Source organism: Rattus rattus, chromosome 6 (assembly GCF_011064425.1).
Source record: "Rattus rattus isolate New Zealand chromosome 6, Rrattus_CSIRO_v1, whole genome shotgun sequence".
In the NCBI taxonomy this organism is placed as follows: domain Eukaryota; kingdom Metazoa; phylum Chordata; class Mammalia; order Rodentia; family Muridae; genus Rattus; species Rattus rattus.
In genome coordinates, this window is record NC_046159.1 from 15,195,764 (window position 1) to 15,213,698 (window position 17,935).

The following is a 17,935-nucleotide window of genomic DNA, read 5'->3' on the forward strand; positions in this document are numbered from 1 at the left end:
TCCTCCAGGCCAAACACGGCTTCTGATTTGCTTCCTCACGGCTTTGGCCTTCTGCCATACGGCAGGCTCTCACGAATACCTGGACACTGCAACGGGTAAGAGGTGCTTTTCCCTCTAAACTCTGAGTTCTACAAGCGGGAGGATGCTTGACTTTAAATCACCGCTGTACACAGTGCAGCAGATGTGTTTATCTGTATGTCACAGGTGCCCCATGGATGGCTCATGAACAGTGACACCCTCGAGGTAAAGACTTCACGTTGCCAGGCAGTTAGTGCATACTGCCTTCTGGAGAATTCCACGGAAATTAAGTGCAGGCTGGCAAGGTTTCAATCAGTAGATTCTTACCCACCCTCCTTGGTTTCATGTCAGGAGAGCTCATTTGGGCCTTCCATCATAATTGAAAGAAGAATTTGGGAGTGGGTTTTCTCTGTCTAAATGACATGGCAACACCTGCCTACTGACACCCCGATTCCAATTCTGCCCTCTCGAAGGGGAAAGCAGTATTGAGTTGCTGTCCGCAGGACAGAATTACAGGCACAAATCTGAGACAAAGGTTCTTCTCGGCTGTGTCTGGCCATTAATTAGCACCTGGAACCTTCACCACGGGCCCATTAGAGCACTTCCTAAACCTTTGGTTCTAAATGTTTTCCCTTTGCTGTGATTCTGAGGCAGCTCTCCTTGTAAGCGGGACGGAGGACATCCATTCCTTAACATTTCTGAGGCTCATTAACTACTCTCTGATAGTGGCTCATTAACCAGGCCATTAGGGACTCTGTCTCATGCAGGCAGAAGCTTCCCCTTGTCCTCCCCAAACCTTTGTGGGCACATAACATAGTCATGGCTGCCGCTGGGCAGCGAGGGGCTGGGGGCTGAGCCCACTCACCTGCTATTCTTCCAATGGGCATGGCGTGTTCTTCGGGTGGGGACACAGAGACCATGATGTGGTTCATGTAAGCCAGGTCCTCCCGGTGAGACAGGTTGATGGGCTTCCCTTCCCGATGCATCCCATCTTCAGAGATTCGGGACTGTTTGAAATCTACCGAGTGCCGGGGGTTCAGGATCAAGGGGTGCATGATGGGGCTAGGCATCAGCTGGATCACTCGTGTGCTCTCCTGCCAGGGGCTTGAGGGCTTCGGGTTGGACTCCGAGGACGGTGGGCAGTGATTATTCTCCATAGGAGACACTGACAGGGGGTAGGATTCCTGGTGGTTGTTTTCCTGCTGTAGCCTTGGCCCCTGGGCTCTCTCTGCGGGCGAGAGGCGGCGGATCATGTTGTCCAGGGGGGACCGCAGGGGCCGCTGCTGCTCTGGGTCAGGAGAAGGCCTGTGGTTTGTGGTGATGGGTGACCTGGGGCGATGTAAGAGTTCAATAGTGGGAGGGTTGTGGTGCAGGCTCTCCGCTGGCGTCCTGGGTGTCCTCTGGACACAATTATCTGTGGGGCAAAAGAAAAGACAATCACAGACCACTGTGAGTAGCAGCCCCAGGACCTCGCCATTGCTCTACAGGCAGCTGTATCGAAACATGGAGCCTCTCTCAACCCAGATCCCTGTGTCTCTCCCTTGGCTCAAACAAAACTCCAGAGCACATACTGGAAATTGCTTTCCTACCCTGGACAAGCGAAGAACGTCCATCAACATTCTGTCTAGCATCCGACAGTGCCCGAAAACACAAGGAACCCAATGCCTTCTCTATCTCGTGCTCCCTTGACTCCTCTGTGCAGGCTTCAGAGTTGAGGTGTTTTTAGGGGTTTCTCTCCAGATTCTCTAGTGAGCCTAAGTTTTCATTTTCTCCTTCTCCGGCTATTGTTACGGCTGTCAGCAATGGTGATTAATGACAACTCTCTTCTATGTCCTGGGTTTTATTATTTAAAACTTGGATCATTCTTAGGAGGGAAATATAACCGTTTCACAGATTATAAAAGCAGACAACTTCCCCGCACCACTCGGCCAATGGGCAAAGGATTAGAATTAGATTCTAAAGCCTGCAAGTGTTACAGAACTTGTCACACAGACTCCAGGGCACAAAATCATAAAAAGAAACCTGCTCTCTGCAGCAAAGATGGCCGTTTTTATAGATTGGTGATCGTGCACTGGAGAGAGCTTTTAGAAGTGTGTCCCTGAGTGTGTCCCATCACGGTGAACTCAGAGTGGGAAGTAGGGAGGACAGGTGCACGGGAACCCAAGATCACATGATCTTCAGCGAACGTGAATTCACACGCTGTTGAGCGTAACAACAGAAGTGTACAGCTGTAGAGCTGAAGCAGTTGGAGGGCTAGACTGAGGGGAGACCAACTCACAGGAGAGCTGGGTTCCCTGCTGAACCTCAAACCAGGTATCTGCCCAGAGAAATAGATGAGCTATATCTTTAACTCATAGATATTTATCTCCATGGGGCACTCTGGCCACGGGTGTTTCTGAGGCAGTCTCAGCAGGTAAAGGAACACTTCTGATGACCCCTATTCTGGCCCCAAACTTACCCAAAGTTCTAAGCATTAAAACAATGCCCAAGACATCGCTTTGGTCTATGAGAAAAACCCGAGAAAGGGAAATGGGACTCTGCCAGGGTCAGAGAAAGAGGTGGGGTTTGCATAAGGGTTATAGGTTTTAGGTTGGCATGAAAAATTTCTTTCCTTTTTAAAATTCTACTAGATCTTCCTCATCACAGGAGGCACTGGACAAAAGATGCAGTGAATACAGCACATAAGACTCATAGAAAGGGAAATGCCTGTTTCGTGACTATTGTATGATCTGAAGCCATAAATTCAAAAGTCCTTCCTCACTGGGTCAGGTAACCTAGGACACTTGTTTACTAATCTAGATTGTGGAATGGTAAGAGTACTAGTCAACTGGAAAAAGGAATGAAAGATATCTCAGTATTTTGCTGAGGACTGGTATTCAGGCAAATACGGTCAGATATGAAAGGAACAGTAAAGGATTTAAAACCAGCCACCATTCACCTAACAGGACGAAGAGGAGTTCCAGTTTCAGCAATGGCAGAGTGGCCCACTCAAACCAAACTTCCTACAGGTAGACTTTACAGGAAGTGGATACAATAAACTAAAAAGAAAAATCCATGTACAGCTATTGGACAATGACCCCCAAATAGATGAAAACACAGGGACTTTATTCTTAAAGGGTGGGACCTTCCTCGAGCAAGACATTAGATATATACAGCCTTTCCCCAAGAGTACCCTTATCAGTGACTGTACAAGGCAGTTTGAAGATGACAAGAACTCGTGTAAGCTGTCAGGATGCAAGTAGGTGCCAAAAATGGAGAAACCTGTGGAAGCCTCATCAAGGGAAGCATACCAGAGAGAACTCCTAAAACAGCATGCTAAAGTTCTCTCACATTCTTGTCTGACTCCTGAACAATACACACGCCAGGGAGACCGGAAAGCAGGGATTGTGTGGCTGAGAGTTTCCAACAGAAGTCTCAACTCCTGGCCACTGTAGTAGAAAAACAGGTCAGAGCTTGAGATTCACTAAGTTAAAAGGCTCTGTCAACACCCCAGGCTGTCCATTACCCCAGCATGGCCACATGTTAGTGGAGTAAGTCCTGTGTTACACTACAAAGGGCTCCTTGCTGAGGGCTAAAGGGAAAGCTGAGACAGATTTGCCCTAGAAAAATGTAAACCAGTCGCTACATGCTAGAAGTGACTGGCTAACAGATGAACTGTCTGCAGGCATAAGGGTCAACACTTGTCACAGGAATATAACACAACCAAGACTCTTCAGTGTGCTAACTGTAAGGTTCAGCATCAACACGGTTTTTGTAGACACAGAAGAGGTGACCTATTATTAAGAGGTGACCAACAGAAGCAGATTCTGCAACACTGATGGGATTTGCTAAGGAGACTTTCTTTAAAGGAATTTATGGCAGCTGTTAGCATTTCAGGGATATCACAGTCACTGTAAGTCATGACATGCAGGAGCTGTCAAAACAGAAACTTAGAAAACGAAAATGAAGATTCTAGAACCAAAAGTACAATACACGAAGTGACTGTAGTGTCCAGTAGACTAGACAGGCTTAATAGTATACTGGAGATGAGAGAGGAAATTAAAAACAAATTATGACCTGAACTAGTCAAATATGCCTAAAGTGTACAAGGAATGGGTCGGAGGGGAAAGGGAAGAAATAACCAAAGCCACAATATCAACAAGAGACTAGAAAATCCCAGAAGCTCAGCAAACCCAAACAGGCCACACACAATGGAAATGGCACAGAGGTACTTGACAGCAAGGCTGCTTAAAGTTGTAAGACAAGGATGGTCTTGGGCTGGATGTGGTGGTGTAAGCCTGTGATTTTAGCATTTGGGAGGCTGAGGCAGGAGGACTGTCAGGAGCGTCAGGCCAGCTTGGATTATATAGTGAAGTTAAGGCTGAGTTACATAGTGAGTGAGACCTCGTCTCAAAAATCAGAGTGTACGGGGTCTGAATCTTGAGGGCGGTATGGGGTAGGTGGGAGGGAAGATTAGAATAAGCAAAATAATTGTTCATCGAAAACTCCCCAGAATCTGAAACTCACCCAGTGTGTCTATACAGTGCCACCAGTGGAAAATGCCACACTGTGACATTTGTTTCATGAACAAAACAACTGAAAAACATTCCATCGGATTTCCTGCAGGCTACACGTGTAATTTACAAAATACAAAGAGATTTCATGTGGGTCTTAACACCAACCTGTCTCACAAGTAAATCTTCCAAAATCTGGAAAAGCAAAAAAAAACAAAAAAAAACAAAAAAACCCAACCAACCATGACCACCACCACCATCACTGCCACTACCACCACCAAAAAACCAACCCAAATCTGAACCTTGGGTCCAAGCCTCTTCTAAGGGACTGTCAAAGCCAGTCAACATGAATTGTGTAGTTGTTCTGTTATGACTGCTTGCTTTTAAAGTGGGGGCGGGGGAGGTCCAACCACCTGCAGCCTGGAGGCCCTTCCTAACTAAGATTTTGCTTCACACTGTATACCATGTGGTTTCCCAGGTGACCAATGAAAGCACGGTGTTGAGCTGAAACACTGGCTCCCGTGGTTCTCATTTTATAAGTGGCCTTCATCTTCGTAGGCTACCCAGAAGTATTGATGAATGAAATGATACTCATGGGAGGTGACAAAGAGCCAGGTGAGGGTATGGAGGAAACACTTGGGTGGTGACAGGGTCTTGAGAGTGGTGGTGGGCACGTGGTTCTTCCTTAAAGGGTCCTCTCTACTCCACAGGGGATGGATAGTTTCTATTAGAAAAGCGTTGTTCGTTCTTTTCAAGGGACAGGGTCGTACGCCGCAACTCAAAGCAATCACCTTGCCTCAGCCTCTCAAGTGCTAGGACGACAGGCATGAGCTACTGTGTCTGCCTCAAGTTTCTTCTAGAAGTCCTGATCTAGCTTGCCCAGACAGAGGTTCGAAAGGCACACACCACTTCCCTTGTATTCCTTCCAGAGCACTGACTGCTCTTTTGGGAGCTAAAATGGACCTAAATTCTGCCACCCATAGAGACAAACTTACTGTGGTTCCTTTTTACTTGCCAGTACAAGGTCACTGGAAAGTAATTACTTGGGACAGTTTCATTCAGGGTTTCAAATGTTTTCTAAATGTCACTCTTTTGCTTAAAAGATGCCCCTCTTTACTTAAAAAGTTGAGGATCGTGGAGACCCTGTACTAGAAAAATATCCCATCTCCGGAATCCATTTCCCGTCTTCTAAATTACGAAACAGACATAGGCGTTGGTCAATAATCTGGTCACCTGCAGGCTCTCTTTGATGTCTTGGCTTCAAGGCTGGGGTGTGGGTGTGTAGTTGGGGCAAGCTTTACAAGCCTTAGGAAGTCGGTGAGGGCTCCGAGCGGAAGCACTTTCATGCCAAGGGGGAAAGGGGAACTGATGTAATGTCCTGAGGAGATTTCACTCTCTGTTCCCGCCCAGATCTTTGGGAACAACGAAGGAGGGAGACAGTGCTCCAGATAATTCAACTCAGAGTGGCCTTCAGACTTTGGATCCTGGGCAGGAACAAGATGTGGAAGAGCTTGATTTATTTATTTCTCTGCAGACACCACCGAAAGAGGAAGCACTTGATGAAGCTGATAACATTAATGGTAGACAAGTGGATCTGAGGGTATTTAATTCCCGGCTCCTGGTGGTCTGGGCACAACCACTGTGCAGGCCGAAAGGTCTGCAACAAGACCTTCCAAGCTTTGTTTCAGTACAAAGCCTGCACCCACGAACGGAGTAGGCTCTGATCCTGCCCTGCTGCCTGTCGCTCTGTTATTATAAGTTGGCAGCCGAGTGTGGAAACTTAGGAGACCAGAGCCGGCAGGCAGAGAGCTCTGGACACAGGAAATGCACGGCTTGGACAGCAAGTGCATGAAATCCCTCAGATGTGGGAGTCTTATGTCTCAGGGTTTTTTTTTGTGTGTGTGTGTGTGGGGGGAGGGGGTGGCCTTGATGTCTGGGTTTGTGCTTGGTAAGTTGCTCAACTGTAAAACTGAGAAACTCTCCGTACCACCCCTGGTTTTGAAGGTCTTGATGGGGTGGGGTAGGGCGGGATGCACAAGGAAGAAGGAGGCAGAGCTACACACAATGAGTATAGGCACAGGGCATGGGAGGAAAAGGCCTAAAGCCCAGGAAGGAGCATTCATTCTGGCTGACGGTGAGCTTTCGGAGCCAGAGCTCTGCCTTTATAAATATCTTCAGACACCGAGGATCCCATTCTTTAAGTCAAACAAGTAAAGCAGATTTTAGATGAGACTAACAGGTCTTAATCCTATTTCATATCATTCAGTAGCACCCCACCACCACCTCTCCACCCCCAACTCCCACCCACAGGGTCTGTGATGGCTGGTCTCGATTGTCAACCTCAGAGGAATATGAAATCGCCATGCAAACATACCTCTAAGTGTGTTTAAGGGCGTTCTCGGAAAAGTTTAGGTAAAGAGGAAGACCCTGAATTACGGGCGGCTCCACCCAATGGGCTGGGATTATGGACATATGAGGCAGAGGAGCAGGTTCAGTACCAGTGTTCTTGTCTCTGTGCTCTCTGACTACGGATACATGGCGATCAGCTGCTTCTCCCTCCTGCCAATGTGCTTTACCCGAAAGGATGGACTGTGCCTTCAAACCGCGAGCCAAAAGAGACGTTCCTTTCAAGTTGCTTTTGTTTGCCATCTTGTCATAGCAGTGAGAAAAGCTTAACTGATGCAGAATCGCATGTAGACCAATCTGACCTTGAACTTACTACATAGTTGACAATGACCTTGAACTCCTGATCCTCCTGTTTCTATCATTTTTACTTGAATTTACCCAAACGCCCCAATTCAGTCACATATAAACCATGAGTAAATCCCAAAAGGTTATGGCAAACATCTCATGTTCATATATCACATGTCAACGTTACATGTCACCCTGTATCATCCCCAGGCTCCGAGAAATGAGTCAGGAGGCTCATCAGCCTCAGGCCACCGTGATTCTCAGAATTCCAGAGAGGACCACACCTCAGCAGTTTTGTAAAGGAGCCAATTAAAGAAATGCTGAAGGATCTGGTTAAAGATCCATGAGGTGAAAGTATATTTCACACACGCACCATCATGTCCTCTTGGCCCTATTAGTAGGCTCTCAACTGTGCCTTCCCAATTCCAAATTCGTATGTTTTAACTACCAGGCTCTCAGAATGTGGCCTTTATGAAAAAGAGATCTTTGGGGGACATAATTAGCTAAGAGGAAGCCATTCTGTGTGTTAGGAGGGTCCAGCCCACTGTGGGCAGCACCATTCCCTGGCCAGATGGTTCTGGGCTACATAAGAAAGCTATCTAAGTGTGAGCTTGGGAGAAAGCCTGGAGACAACCAGCAATGAGCACACCTCCACGGCTACTTCCTTTTCTTTCTGTGAAAGGAAACATGGGCCAAGTTTAGTGAAAACAACAGGGTTTTTTTACAGCTGCCAGGAGAAGGGGGATGGAGAGGGGAAGGAAATCTGCCATTTGCAAGGAAGAGAAACAAGCACTCCTGTGGCAAAATAAGAGGGGGCTTCAGAAAGAGTGAAAAAGCTCAGAATACCAGAGAAAACATGCTTAGTCCCTGGTCAGTAACCGAAAAAAGGTATAAAGAGAAGTTAAATAAAAAAGAAAGTAATGCTTTTAGTCTTAACTCAGAAAAGTGAGCAAACTGTATGTCAGAGGCTCCACAGAGCTGTCTGATGGCAGAGGCTCCACAGAGCTGTCTGATGGCAGAGGCTCCACAGAGCTGTCTGATGGCAGAGGCTCCACAGAGTTGTCTGATGGCAGAGGCTCCCGGTGACTGCCTTGCCACACTTTGTGCACAGAGTTCCATCTATGACTTCCTTCAGTGATGGAAATGTAACCTGTAAGCTGAAATGAACCCTTTACTCCCCTCAGTGGTTATGTTTATTTATGTGTACGTGTGTTCTGACTGCATGTTTGCCTGTGAACCAGGTACATGCAGTGCTGACGGAAGTCTCTGGGATGGGTGTTACAGACACAGTTGCTATCTGCCACACGGGTGCTGGGAACTTAATCTGGTGGCTCTTCTGGAAGAACGGCATGCGATCTTAATCCGTCTCTCCAGTGCCAGTGTTCTGGGTCAGGGTGCTTCTCACATTAACAGAGGGGAAACTGAAGGCAGTATTTATTATTCAGTATGTCTGGTCCCCTTATAAAAAGGAGGTTGTGGACATGGACACATGCACACAGGAAGACAGGACCTCCAAGACAAGCAATACTATGGATTAACTGCCCACCAGGCTTCTGTAGCTAAGACTGAGTCTTGGACCAGGTCCTCCTCCCCTCAGCTTTCACGGAAACCAACCCTGACCGAGGGCTTCCAGAGCGGGACATACTGACGTGCTGTGTAGACAGCTGTCTAGTGTTGGTGTTTGTTACAGCAGCCAAAAGAATGCTATGCCTCCCTGGCCGCCATTCCTTTTCTTCAAGGTTCAATTTCCGCTTGGTTGGAGACCATCTACTGACCTTTTACCTGGTCATCTCAACTTGAATTCCCCTTTAGGGCCTAAGAAGTAAATTATCTTGGTTGGAGGGGATAGCTTGATAAATAGCAAACCCTGGACTTCTCATAAGCACTTGATAACATGGGCTGAAGGAAACGAAACGGTTCACCGATCTTCCCTCAGGCCAGGTAGATGCTGCCTACAAGTGGGTTGTCTCTTCCAGTGGGCCAGCATAGATCATCCACATGTTCGCAGGCTAGTCAGTGGCAGAGTAGAGAGGTCTCTCTCAGCTGCAAAACAGCAGCCCAAAGGGGCCATCTAAGGAATCAGGGTGCAAGAGTAGGGTGACAGCTGGAGAGATGGCTCAGTGGGTAAGAACACTTGCTACTTTTGCACAGGATGGGTGTTCAGTTCTCAGTACCCACATGGTTCACAACCATCTCTAACCCCAGTTCTGAGGGAACCTCTGTAGACATTGGTTATACATACACATACGTGCAGGAAAAACAAAATAAAATTAATTCCTCAAATAAATCAAGGGGAGCTTGGAGGTAGTTTAGTCAGAGTGCTCACCCAACGCGCACACAGCCCTGAGCTTGATCCCCAGTGTTAAATAAATCAGGGATGGAAATGGGTAGCTGTATTCAAGGCCATCCTTGGCTACAGGCTGAGTTAGAGGTCAGCTTGAGTTATATGAGACCCCGCCTTAAAACAAAGAAGAGCCTAAGGGGCAGAATCTGAAAGGAGCCAATCAGAGCTGTGGGGTAATTTATCAACAGCTAACAGAGATGGGGGTGAGGGCAGCACAGAGATAAGGCTGAAGAGTCTTGGAGCTGGGGACAGCCAATCAGTAGGCTTTCAGCAGAGAATTTCCTTCTTTAGAGTTGAAATCCACTGACTCCAGGGCCTGATCTCCAAGGGACTGGCTAGTTTTTCTCAAAGTTTCTTGGAGACTTCCTGCCTACCTCTGGAGTTACTCATGCGTGTAGGAATCTCCCGCCCGTGAAACTTTTGGCTGAAGAGACTAGTCTCATCCCAGACCTAAAAGCATTCTCCAGACCACAGCAGACAGAGGAAGAAGATTGAGGGCTAGTGGGTAAATGCCAAGAGACTATGGGAACTGACCAGTGCCTTCCTCTGCTGTGGCTAGCACATGCTGAGGAGGGAATGGAGGACAGAGAAGACAAGGGCAAGTCAACCGTGGCCCTGAAACAGGAAGGAAGGGTCTTTGCCTCCATTTTGTCCTCGTTCAGCTGGGGACAGGAAGTGGCGGTCTGGACCTGCTCTTATTCTCCAGGGACCTCTCATGACCTGCTGCCGGCTTTTAGAATCACAGCATGGAGAGGGATGAGAAGGCTAACCTTATACTTAAACGTAAGAGGAGACAGCCAGAGATTCACAGAAGGTTCTAGACAGTGTGTGTGTGTGTGTGTGTGTGTGTGTGACAGAATGACCCAGGTCCCAGGATGCAATACAAGTGTTCACTCCCAAACAGGCCATGCTCTGCAAACAACAAAGACTGATAGCATCAGCAGAGTAGTTCTGAAAGCGATGGTTCCCAGCTGGGCTAGAGAGGTGTTCTAGGTGAGGTGAAAAGCCTTTGGTAAGCATGGGATGCACAAATTTGCCAAAGATGAAGGTCAAGAACCATGGAATTGGAAGCAAAGGAGAGAAAGAAAAAGGGACCACTCCTCTCTGAGGTGGCGCCACTCAACCCCAGTCAACTGTGCTGAAACACATGTCGGGCTCTAAGGCTTTTATACATATTTTATCACAATTAAGAATTCCCAAGGAAAGGATGATTAAAAACTCAACTAAGTAACGGGAAGATGTGCCAAGTAATGACAATGCGTGACATTTACTGGGTGCCTCCTGACAGGGGCTCTTCCTGGGTCAGTTCTCACAGGAATCCATTTCTTTCTCCCATGGTCTGAGGCAGGTACTGCCATTTTCCTTCTTGGACACACGGAGGAACTAACTTGCCCCAAGACACGTTAACCTAGGTGGCCTGGTCCACGTTCATGGTGCTCTCTGGCTCCTTCACAAATCACACAGTTAAAACATAGAAGGAAGATGTCATATCCTAGCCGGGGGCATCTTTGACACTTCATTTATCAATACTATTCCAGTAAGATAGAGAAGCCAGTGATTTTTTTTTTAAATCAGTGAGTGGCCAGGGGCAGACAAAAGCTTTCTCTCTGGGGTGCCTCTGCGGCAGCTGTAAGGAAGGCCTGGCTTCCTAAGGGGAGCTGCACAGAGGCGCTGGCTTCCACTTCCAGACTCTAGCATCTGATTCAGACCCTGTCCACCACACCAGCCGGAAGGATTTCCTCATGCTGACTCTACTCATCCTGGGAAAAAACAGCCATCCAGAAGGTTTATTCCTTCCGATTTTGAGTACGTTTTTTAAAATCATGAACCAGGGTTAGGATGTAGCTCAGCTGGTAGAGTGCTTGCCCACCAGACAACAAGGCCCTGAGCTCTGTCCTCAGGTACCACATAAAACCCAGCATAGTGATGTCCTGTCATCCCAACACTGGCAAGACGGAGGCAGGAAGACCTTGCTTACTTGACTACACAGTGACTTAGAGGCCAGGCTACAGAGCTGTTGATTCAGAAAAACAAAGGAAGCCATGAACTAAAAGGCCTCTGCGAAATTTTCTTTGACATTTTGTTGCTTACATTTTATCTCTTACAAAGGGTCACCAGATCCACCATGCCCTCGTAGGGTCCTAGAAATTACCTTAATATCATAATCTCAATGAAATTGTCTCATTTTTCCAACCATTTCCTCTATTTTCAGGCTGCACGAACACTGAAAACTTACAAAAACCACGAGAGCATTCTGGTCTGTTGTGACTCTCACCTAGATTTAGATTTTAGCTTTGCATGTTGTGAGACATGATTCAGCAAGTAAAAACAGCTTGACACGAAGGTATGAGGACCAGGGCCCAGTGGTACTCCCAGAAATGCTGGGTTGCTGTGGTAGCCTGCCCGTAATCCCCGCCAATAGGAGGCAGAGACAGGGGATCCCTGAAGCAAGCTGGCGGGACTGGTGAGCTCTGGGTTCAAGTGAGAAACCCTGCCTCAATATCTAAGCTAGAGAGATTGAAGAAGACAACAGGGCATCAACCTCTGGCTTCTGCGTGTGTGTGCATGCACGCATGCACCCCTCCATTTTGTCCCTTGGTCTGGAGGAGTAGTAATTCCTTAGTCTCTCTTTCCTCATCTATAAACTTAGGATAATATAACTTGTTTTTAGGATGTCTGTGAAGATTAGATGATTTGAACATTTAAGAGCTTAGGAGGGCTGACACATAGTAGGACTCAATAAAAAAATGTCACACAACTATCGTTAGTTATTTCACTGAAGCTGTGTAAGATTCCAAGGCAGTCCTTAGGAACCTGGGGTTTGGTCGTGATGGGAGGAATAATGTCCCGCTCAAGGGACAGAGTGAATGAAACTCCAGTGGACCAAATCAGAGTGCAAGTCACCTTCCTGTTCGCCACAGAAGAGGAGACTGCCATCTAAGTTCTGGGTTAGCTGTAGGAGAAATGGGACAGTGTTTTGACATGTGGAACTCCTGAGCATGATGGGAGAATTCCACATGCACCTCGTGACAGAAAGCTGCCAGGAGAGCATCCCTGTCCTCTCAACACTTCACGAATCACCACAGAAACACTCAGCAGTGAGTGTGTGAATGAGAGAGGGAGGGGGAGTGGCAGGGGGAGGGGAGGGAGAGGGAGAAATGATTATGCCTCTTACTATCCCAGGAAAGAGAGAAACTGAAGAATTTAAATGATAAGAGGGGGCAGTATATAGAAAGAACATGAGAGGAACACAGATCTTCTTCTTTCTCCTTCCTATGTCTGAACTGTCCTACAGGGGTCACTCTGCAGAGAGAACCACACTTGGATTTCAGCCCAGACTGGCAGCTTACTTAAGGAGCTTTTAGGGGAGCAGTGGCATGTACATCTTGGGGACAGGGCCTTTCTTTGGAAAGAGTGGCAATCTGTTATTTTTAACTCCACGGGATGTTAAAGCGTTTAATTTTTGGAAACCAAAGACTTAAGCTGCCATCACACAATCACATGTAACCAGATAGGTTTCTTTTATGATCATGTGATGGTCCGACTTCTCTGAAGACCCTTTTGCCTTCTGGTTCTTGTGCAAGTGCCAGCACCATGGATTTCATTGTCTCCCTACTTCTTTACCAACCACTTACCTACTATCGAATTCATGTGCCACAGACACAATGAGTCATGACAGTCAGAGCAAAGGGACCTATTGAAACTTCACTTTTCACCACAGGTGGGTGAGGCTACTGTCTGTCTGATGCTGAGAGGGACCATGCCACCCTGGAAAAGGGGACACAACTGAAACTAGGGAGGATTTCTCCTGTTACTGGGCAGCACCCAGCAGGACTCTGTCCTGGCTTGCTGTGTCTTCATTGCCTAAGACCCCAAGGGTGAAGACTGTGTTGTGTCTATCTCCATACTGCTTGGCTATGTTGCATTTTAAAGCTGTATGGGGCTGGAGAGATGGCTCAGTGGTTAAGAACACTGATTACTCTTCCAGAGGTCCTGAGTTCAATTCCCAGCAACCACATGGTGGCTCACAACCATCTGTAATGGGATCCAGTGCCTTTTTCTGGTGTGTCTGAAGACAGAGACAGTGTATTCATATTAAATAAGTAAATAAATAAATAAATCATTAAAGCTGTAAAAGACTTTTAGAATTATCTAATTTATCCTCTCTTCTCACCACAGGGGAAACAGAGACCGAGAAATGAGAAACTTGACCTTCATGATTTGTTCTGTCAGAACTGGGGGTTAGAGCCTGGTTTCCAGACTTCCAGATCCCATTCTTTAAACTCATACATGCACGCGTAAGTGTGCGCACACGCATAAGCGAGCACAGATGCATATACGTACACACATGCATGCACACTGCCCCATCCAGGTTGTCTGGAATGGTTCTGTTTTTTTGCCTGTTGTCTTGGCTTAATCATTAGTGGAGTACTGTGTCTCTACTCTAAGTATCACAATAATGAAACACACATTGTACAGCCAACTTAGTAATATTTCATCCTCGTCTTCCACAACAGAGTAGAAGCTGTGTCCTCGATGACTGCTCTGCTCAAGGCCTGAAAGGATTTCAGAAGGCTATGCCGTGGAGATAGTTAGCACTGGTGTGGTCACTATCCTGTCCAGGGCAGGAGGGGAAGCCGGGAGCCAACTCCACGCTCCTCACAGTTTGCTAGGGTGGAAGGTGAGCCTTCAACGTAACGAACCCACGTGGGACACTTGCGGGAAGCCATGGACAAACTAAATAAGACACATTTGTTCTGTGATGTGAATTCCCATTTCGAGACGATCAGTGTCCGATCAACTGATCATTGGCTAAGCCGGTGGCTGCGGTGAAGTGGGGTCATGGGGGTGAACACAGCCTTGTGCTAGGTCTCCGCTATGACTCGCTGTGTCAGGATGCTCAGCCACAGAGGGGGCTCTCGCTGAAGCACACGCTGCAGTGCTTCGTCGCTTCTCCTTCTGGCCTGCCCTTCATACAAGGGCTGAGCATCTCTAACCCAAGACCTGGGCTCTGAAGTATGGTCTGAAATCCCAAGTGCCCACACGGCATCACATGTGTCCAATTCCGTATCTGACCTTGGCTGGCAGGTCACGTTTAAAACATGAGCAGGTTGGTAATTTCTAGAAGGTCAAAACTTTAAAAACCCTATAAAAATCATCTCCAGACCATGTATATAAGATATATATATAAAACAAATGAATTTCATGGTTAAGTTTTGGGTCCCATTCTGACATATCACGTGTGTGTGTTTGCGGGTAGTATGTAAATATTTTAACACCTGAAACGCAAACCACTTCTGATCCCAAGAATTGTGATAAGAAACACTTAGCTTTTACTCATGAATACACACTCAAGCCACGTCAGTAACAATGTAAGTAGTCTTGGGTCAATAGAGTTTTGTGTATCCTTAACTGTGCATAAAATTTGGTATGCAGAGTTTCACATAATTGAAAGGTTTCTTTCGGGTTAGATCTCTCCATATCTTAGCATACAGCTTCATATCCTCAGCTGCCATTAACTGAGCTAATGCCTTCAAAAACAGCAGTGTTTTAATTCCTGAGACACTGCAAGACACTGCATGCTGAATTAATTAATTAGTTAATTAATTAATATTTTTTGAGAAGGAACGAAAGAGGCTGAAGGTAGGGAAGGCCGGCCACCATTCAGAAAGTATGAGACAGGAGGTAGCTTCCTCCGGTCACCTCTGTGTCTTACAAGGTTCTTTCTGTTGACACCACCTGGTAAAGATGGTGTTGCCCTGCTCGTCTGAGCTGGGCACGGCATCCGAACAGGAGCAAGGGAGGGATGAGGCTCTCAGATCACCTCCGGCATCGAAGATGGTCTCAGTGGATGGACTTGGTACTCTCAGGAGCTGGCTCTGAAATGTATCTACCTGATCTGCAGGGCTATGAAGCCCTTGACCTTGGCCTCATCAGCTCTGTGCTCGTAGTGACTGTGCTCACCGCTGACATCGCGGCGCATGTGTGCACAGCTCATTAGAGTGCACAAGGAGACACACCTCCGTTTCCCTGGTTTGAGGGAAGCTCTCGGAGTCAGCCAGCTTTCTTTATGAAGGATTAATCCCCGAACAGCAGAATAACACACACACACACACACACACACACACACACACACACACACACCCCTACTTCCATATCAAATAGGTCCAAGGAGGAAGGAGTCACATGCCTTCAACCGAATTTAGAAAGAAAACAGGGACAGCAATTCCAGATTGAAAATAAAAATTTAAAAGGAGGAGGGGGAAGCCATCCCATAGTCTGTGTGTCTATAGAGTCAGGCCAATAAACAAAATGCCTGTCTTACTGTCAAGCTTCAGTGAGCCCACCTCTTCTGTGGAGTGGCTCTTGGCTATTATGCAAGCCGGAAATGAGCAAGGCCAGAAGACCCAAATTGATGGGATGGGGCAGATGCTAAATTTAACTAGGGTTACTGGAGGAGAGGAGAGGAGAGGATGAGAATCAGGGAGCCTGCCAAGAACACTGGCATTATGTTGTGTGTCATATGCCGGGGGACTGCCTCAGAGACACAGGGGCCTTGGGGTCACCTGCAGTCAGGCTTTCTTTTCAAACAGTGCTAATTAAGAGAGCACCAAACACAAGCGTTTAAATTGTCCGGCCGCAAAAGAGAAGTCCCGTGTCTGGGAATGATTCACAAGTCAACAAACTTCTCAAGGAACAGGGCCTTAAGACTGGCTTTAAGGAAAATACGTTTAGAAAAGTCCCACACAGCACAGTGCTCGCACATCTGCAGGCTGGCTGCCTGCTGCACTGGGGGGGATGAGGACTTGCTGGCCCTGGGAGATGTGGCTCTATCCAAATGCTATCGCACACCCAGCTGCTCAGTGGCAAAGTCACATTTTATAGCCCTGCATTCAACCAACACCTGCTTCTGTACTTGACCAGAACTCCATGGCCTTGATGTTTCTCTGGCTCCCGTGAGTCCCAAGAACACCAGTAACCAGGACAGAAAGCTGGATCTAGAGCTCACGTCAGCAAATGGCCTCTGGTGAATGATGGAGAAAGCCCCTACCCAACGCTAATTTCCCCCGGGATTGGGTTTTCTCCTTCCGCCAGCATTCATGAACATCTTGCTCAGAGATCATCAGTGACTGGCTCTCCGTGACCTCTCTTCGCAGTCACAGCATCTCGGTTCTTCACATTCAGACTAAACACCCTGGGTCAGTTCTACAGAGGGCAAAGCTCGTCATTCTTGAAGCAGGGTGATAGATGGCTGACACAGCTTTCTTTATTTGATTCTATATGGATTACATGTATAATGAATGGACTCACCGATTAAGTCACCTTACTGCTCTCTATTCGAAGGCCTTTACCCTACCGAACTGGAATGTTCTTACTGTTTATCAGAACCTTCAAGGACTCCTCCAGAACCTCGCCTTTTATGAAGCTGAACCTGCTTCCTGTACCTGGGTGTCATTTCCCCTCCCATCATGCCCTTGTGTGTGTCTCGTTGTAATCAGGGCTTACACTGCTGACGGTGAGCTTCAGAGAGAGGAGAGCATTGTGCCTTACTCCGTCAAGCAACTCCCCCAGTGAAGGCACACTGTAGGCACTCAAGCCATGCTTCCCAAATGAAGAATGAATTTACGGCAATAAAAACAGCTTATCAAACGAACTATTCAGTCCCTCCGTTTGTCTAAACCTCAGGCAAGCAAAGAGAAGCGTCTTCCAGTACCTTCTTCATGGTTCTGATGCAGTAGGACCTCTGGCTTGGTGTGGATAGAGTTCCCAGGGTGGAAGAATGGTGAGAAGAGAATTCGAGGCTTCCTCTGCTTCAGGATATGCTGAAGGAGTTCATAGAGCACATCGCCTGGAGAAGAAAAGGAACAAGAGACAAAGAGATGGGATGCTTTGGTTAACAGCTAAAGAAGGAGCTGCAGAGCTGTGAGGAAAAGGGTTAACTAACAGAACAGATTGTTGACCCTCGACAGGGATAGGACACAGCACCTACTCACAGGACTCTATGTCGGGGCTAAAAGTTCTTCTTTTAAGATTTAGTTTAAGTTCAATTTATGTGTGTGTGTACCGTGTGCATATGGGTGTTTGCAGAGGTCAAAAGACGGTGCTGTCAAGTTTTGATGCTGGACTGTGCACTTAAGAGTTTGCTAAGTGGGTAGATGTTGGGACAAATGTACACATAACTAAATTAATAATAATTATAATAAAGAAGATGAGGAAAATTTGAGGCAGTGGATATGGCATTTATTACAGTGATGATCTCATGGATACATAGTTATCTCCAAGCTGATCAAATTATATACTTTATATAGCTTTTCTGCAGGTTCATCAGATCTCAACTAAGTTGTTTCTAAATGCTAGAAATAAGAACAGTTCACTGTGCTGCAAACCT

At 47.0% G+C, this 17,935-nt stretch overlaps 1 protein-coding gene across 2 annotated transcripts in view; it reads right to left on the reverse strand.

The window, feature by feature from the left end:
• Positions 1-17,935, reverse strand: part of Etv6 (ETS variant transcription factor 6) — a 234,570-nt gene that overhangs the window by 18,427 nt on the left and 198,208 nt on the right. For both annotated transcript variants that reach the window (XM_032905549.1, XM_032905548.1), the window contains exons 4-5: positions 17,261-17,395; positions 884-1,432 (exon numbers count right to left, since the gene is read on the reverse strand). In XM_032905549.1, coding sequence (XP_032761440.1) covers positions 884-1,432; positions 17,261-17,395 — 684 coding nt within the window. The remainder of the gene's footprint in view (positions 1-883; positions 1,433-17,260; positions 17,396-17,935) is intronic.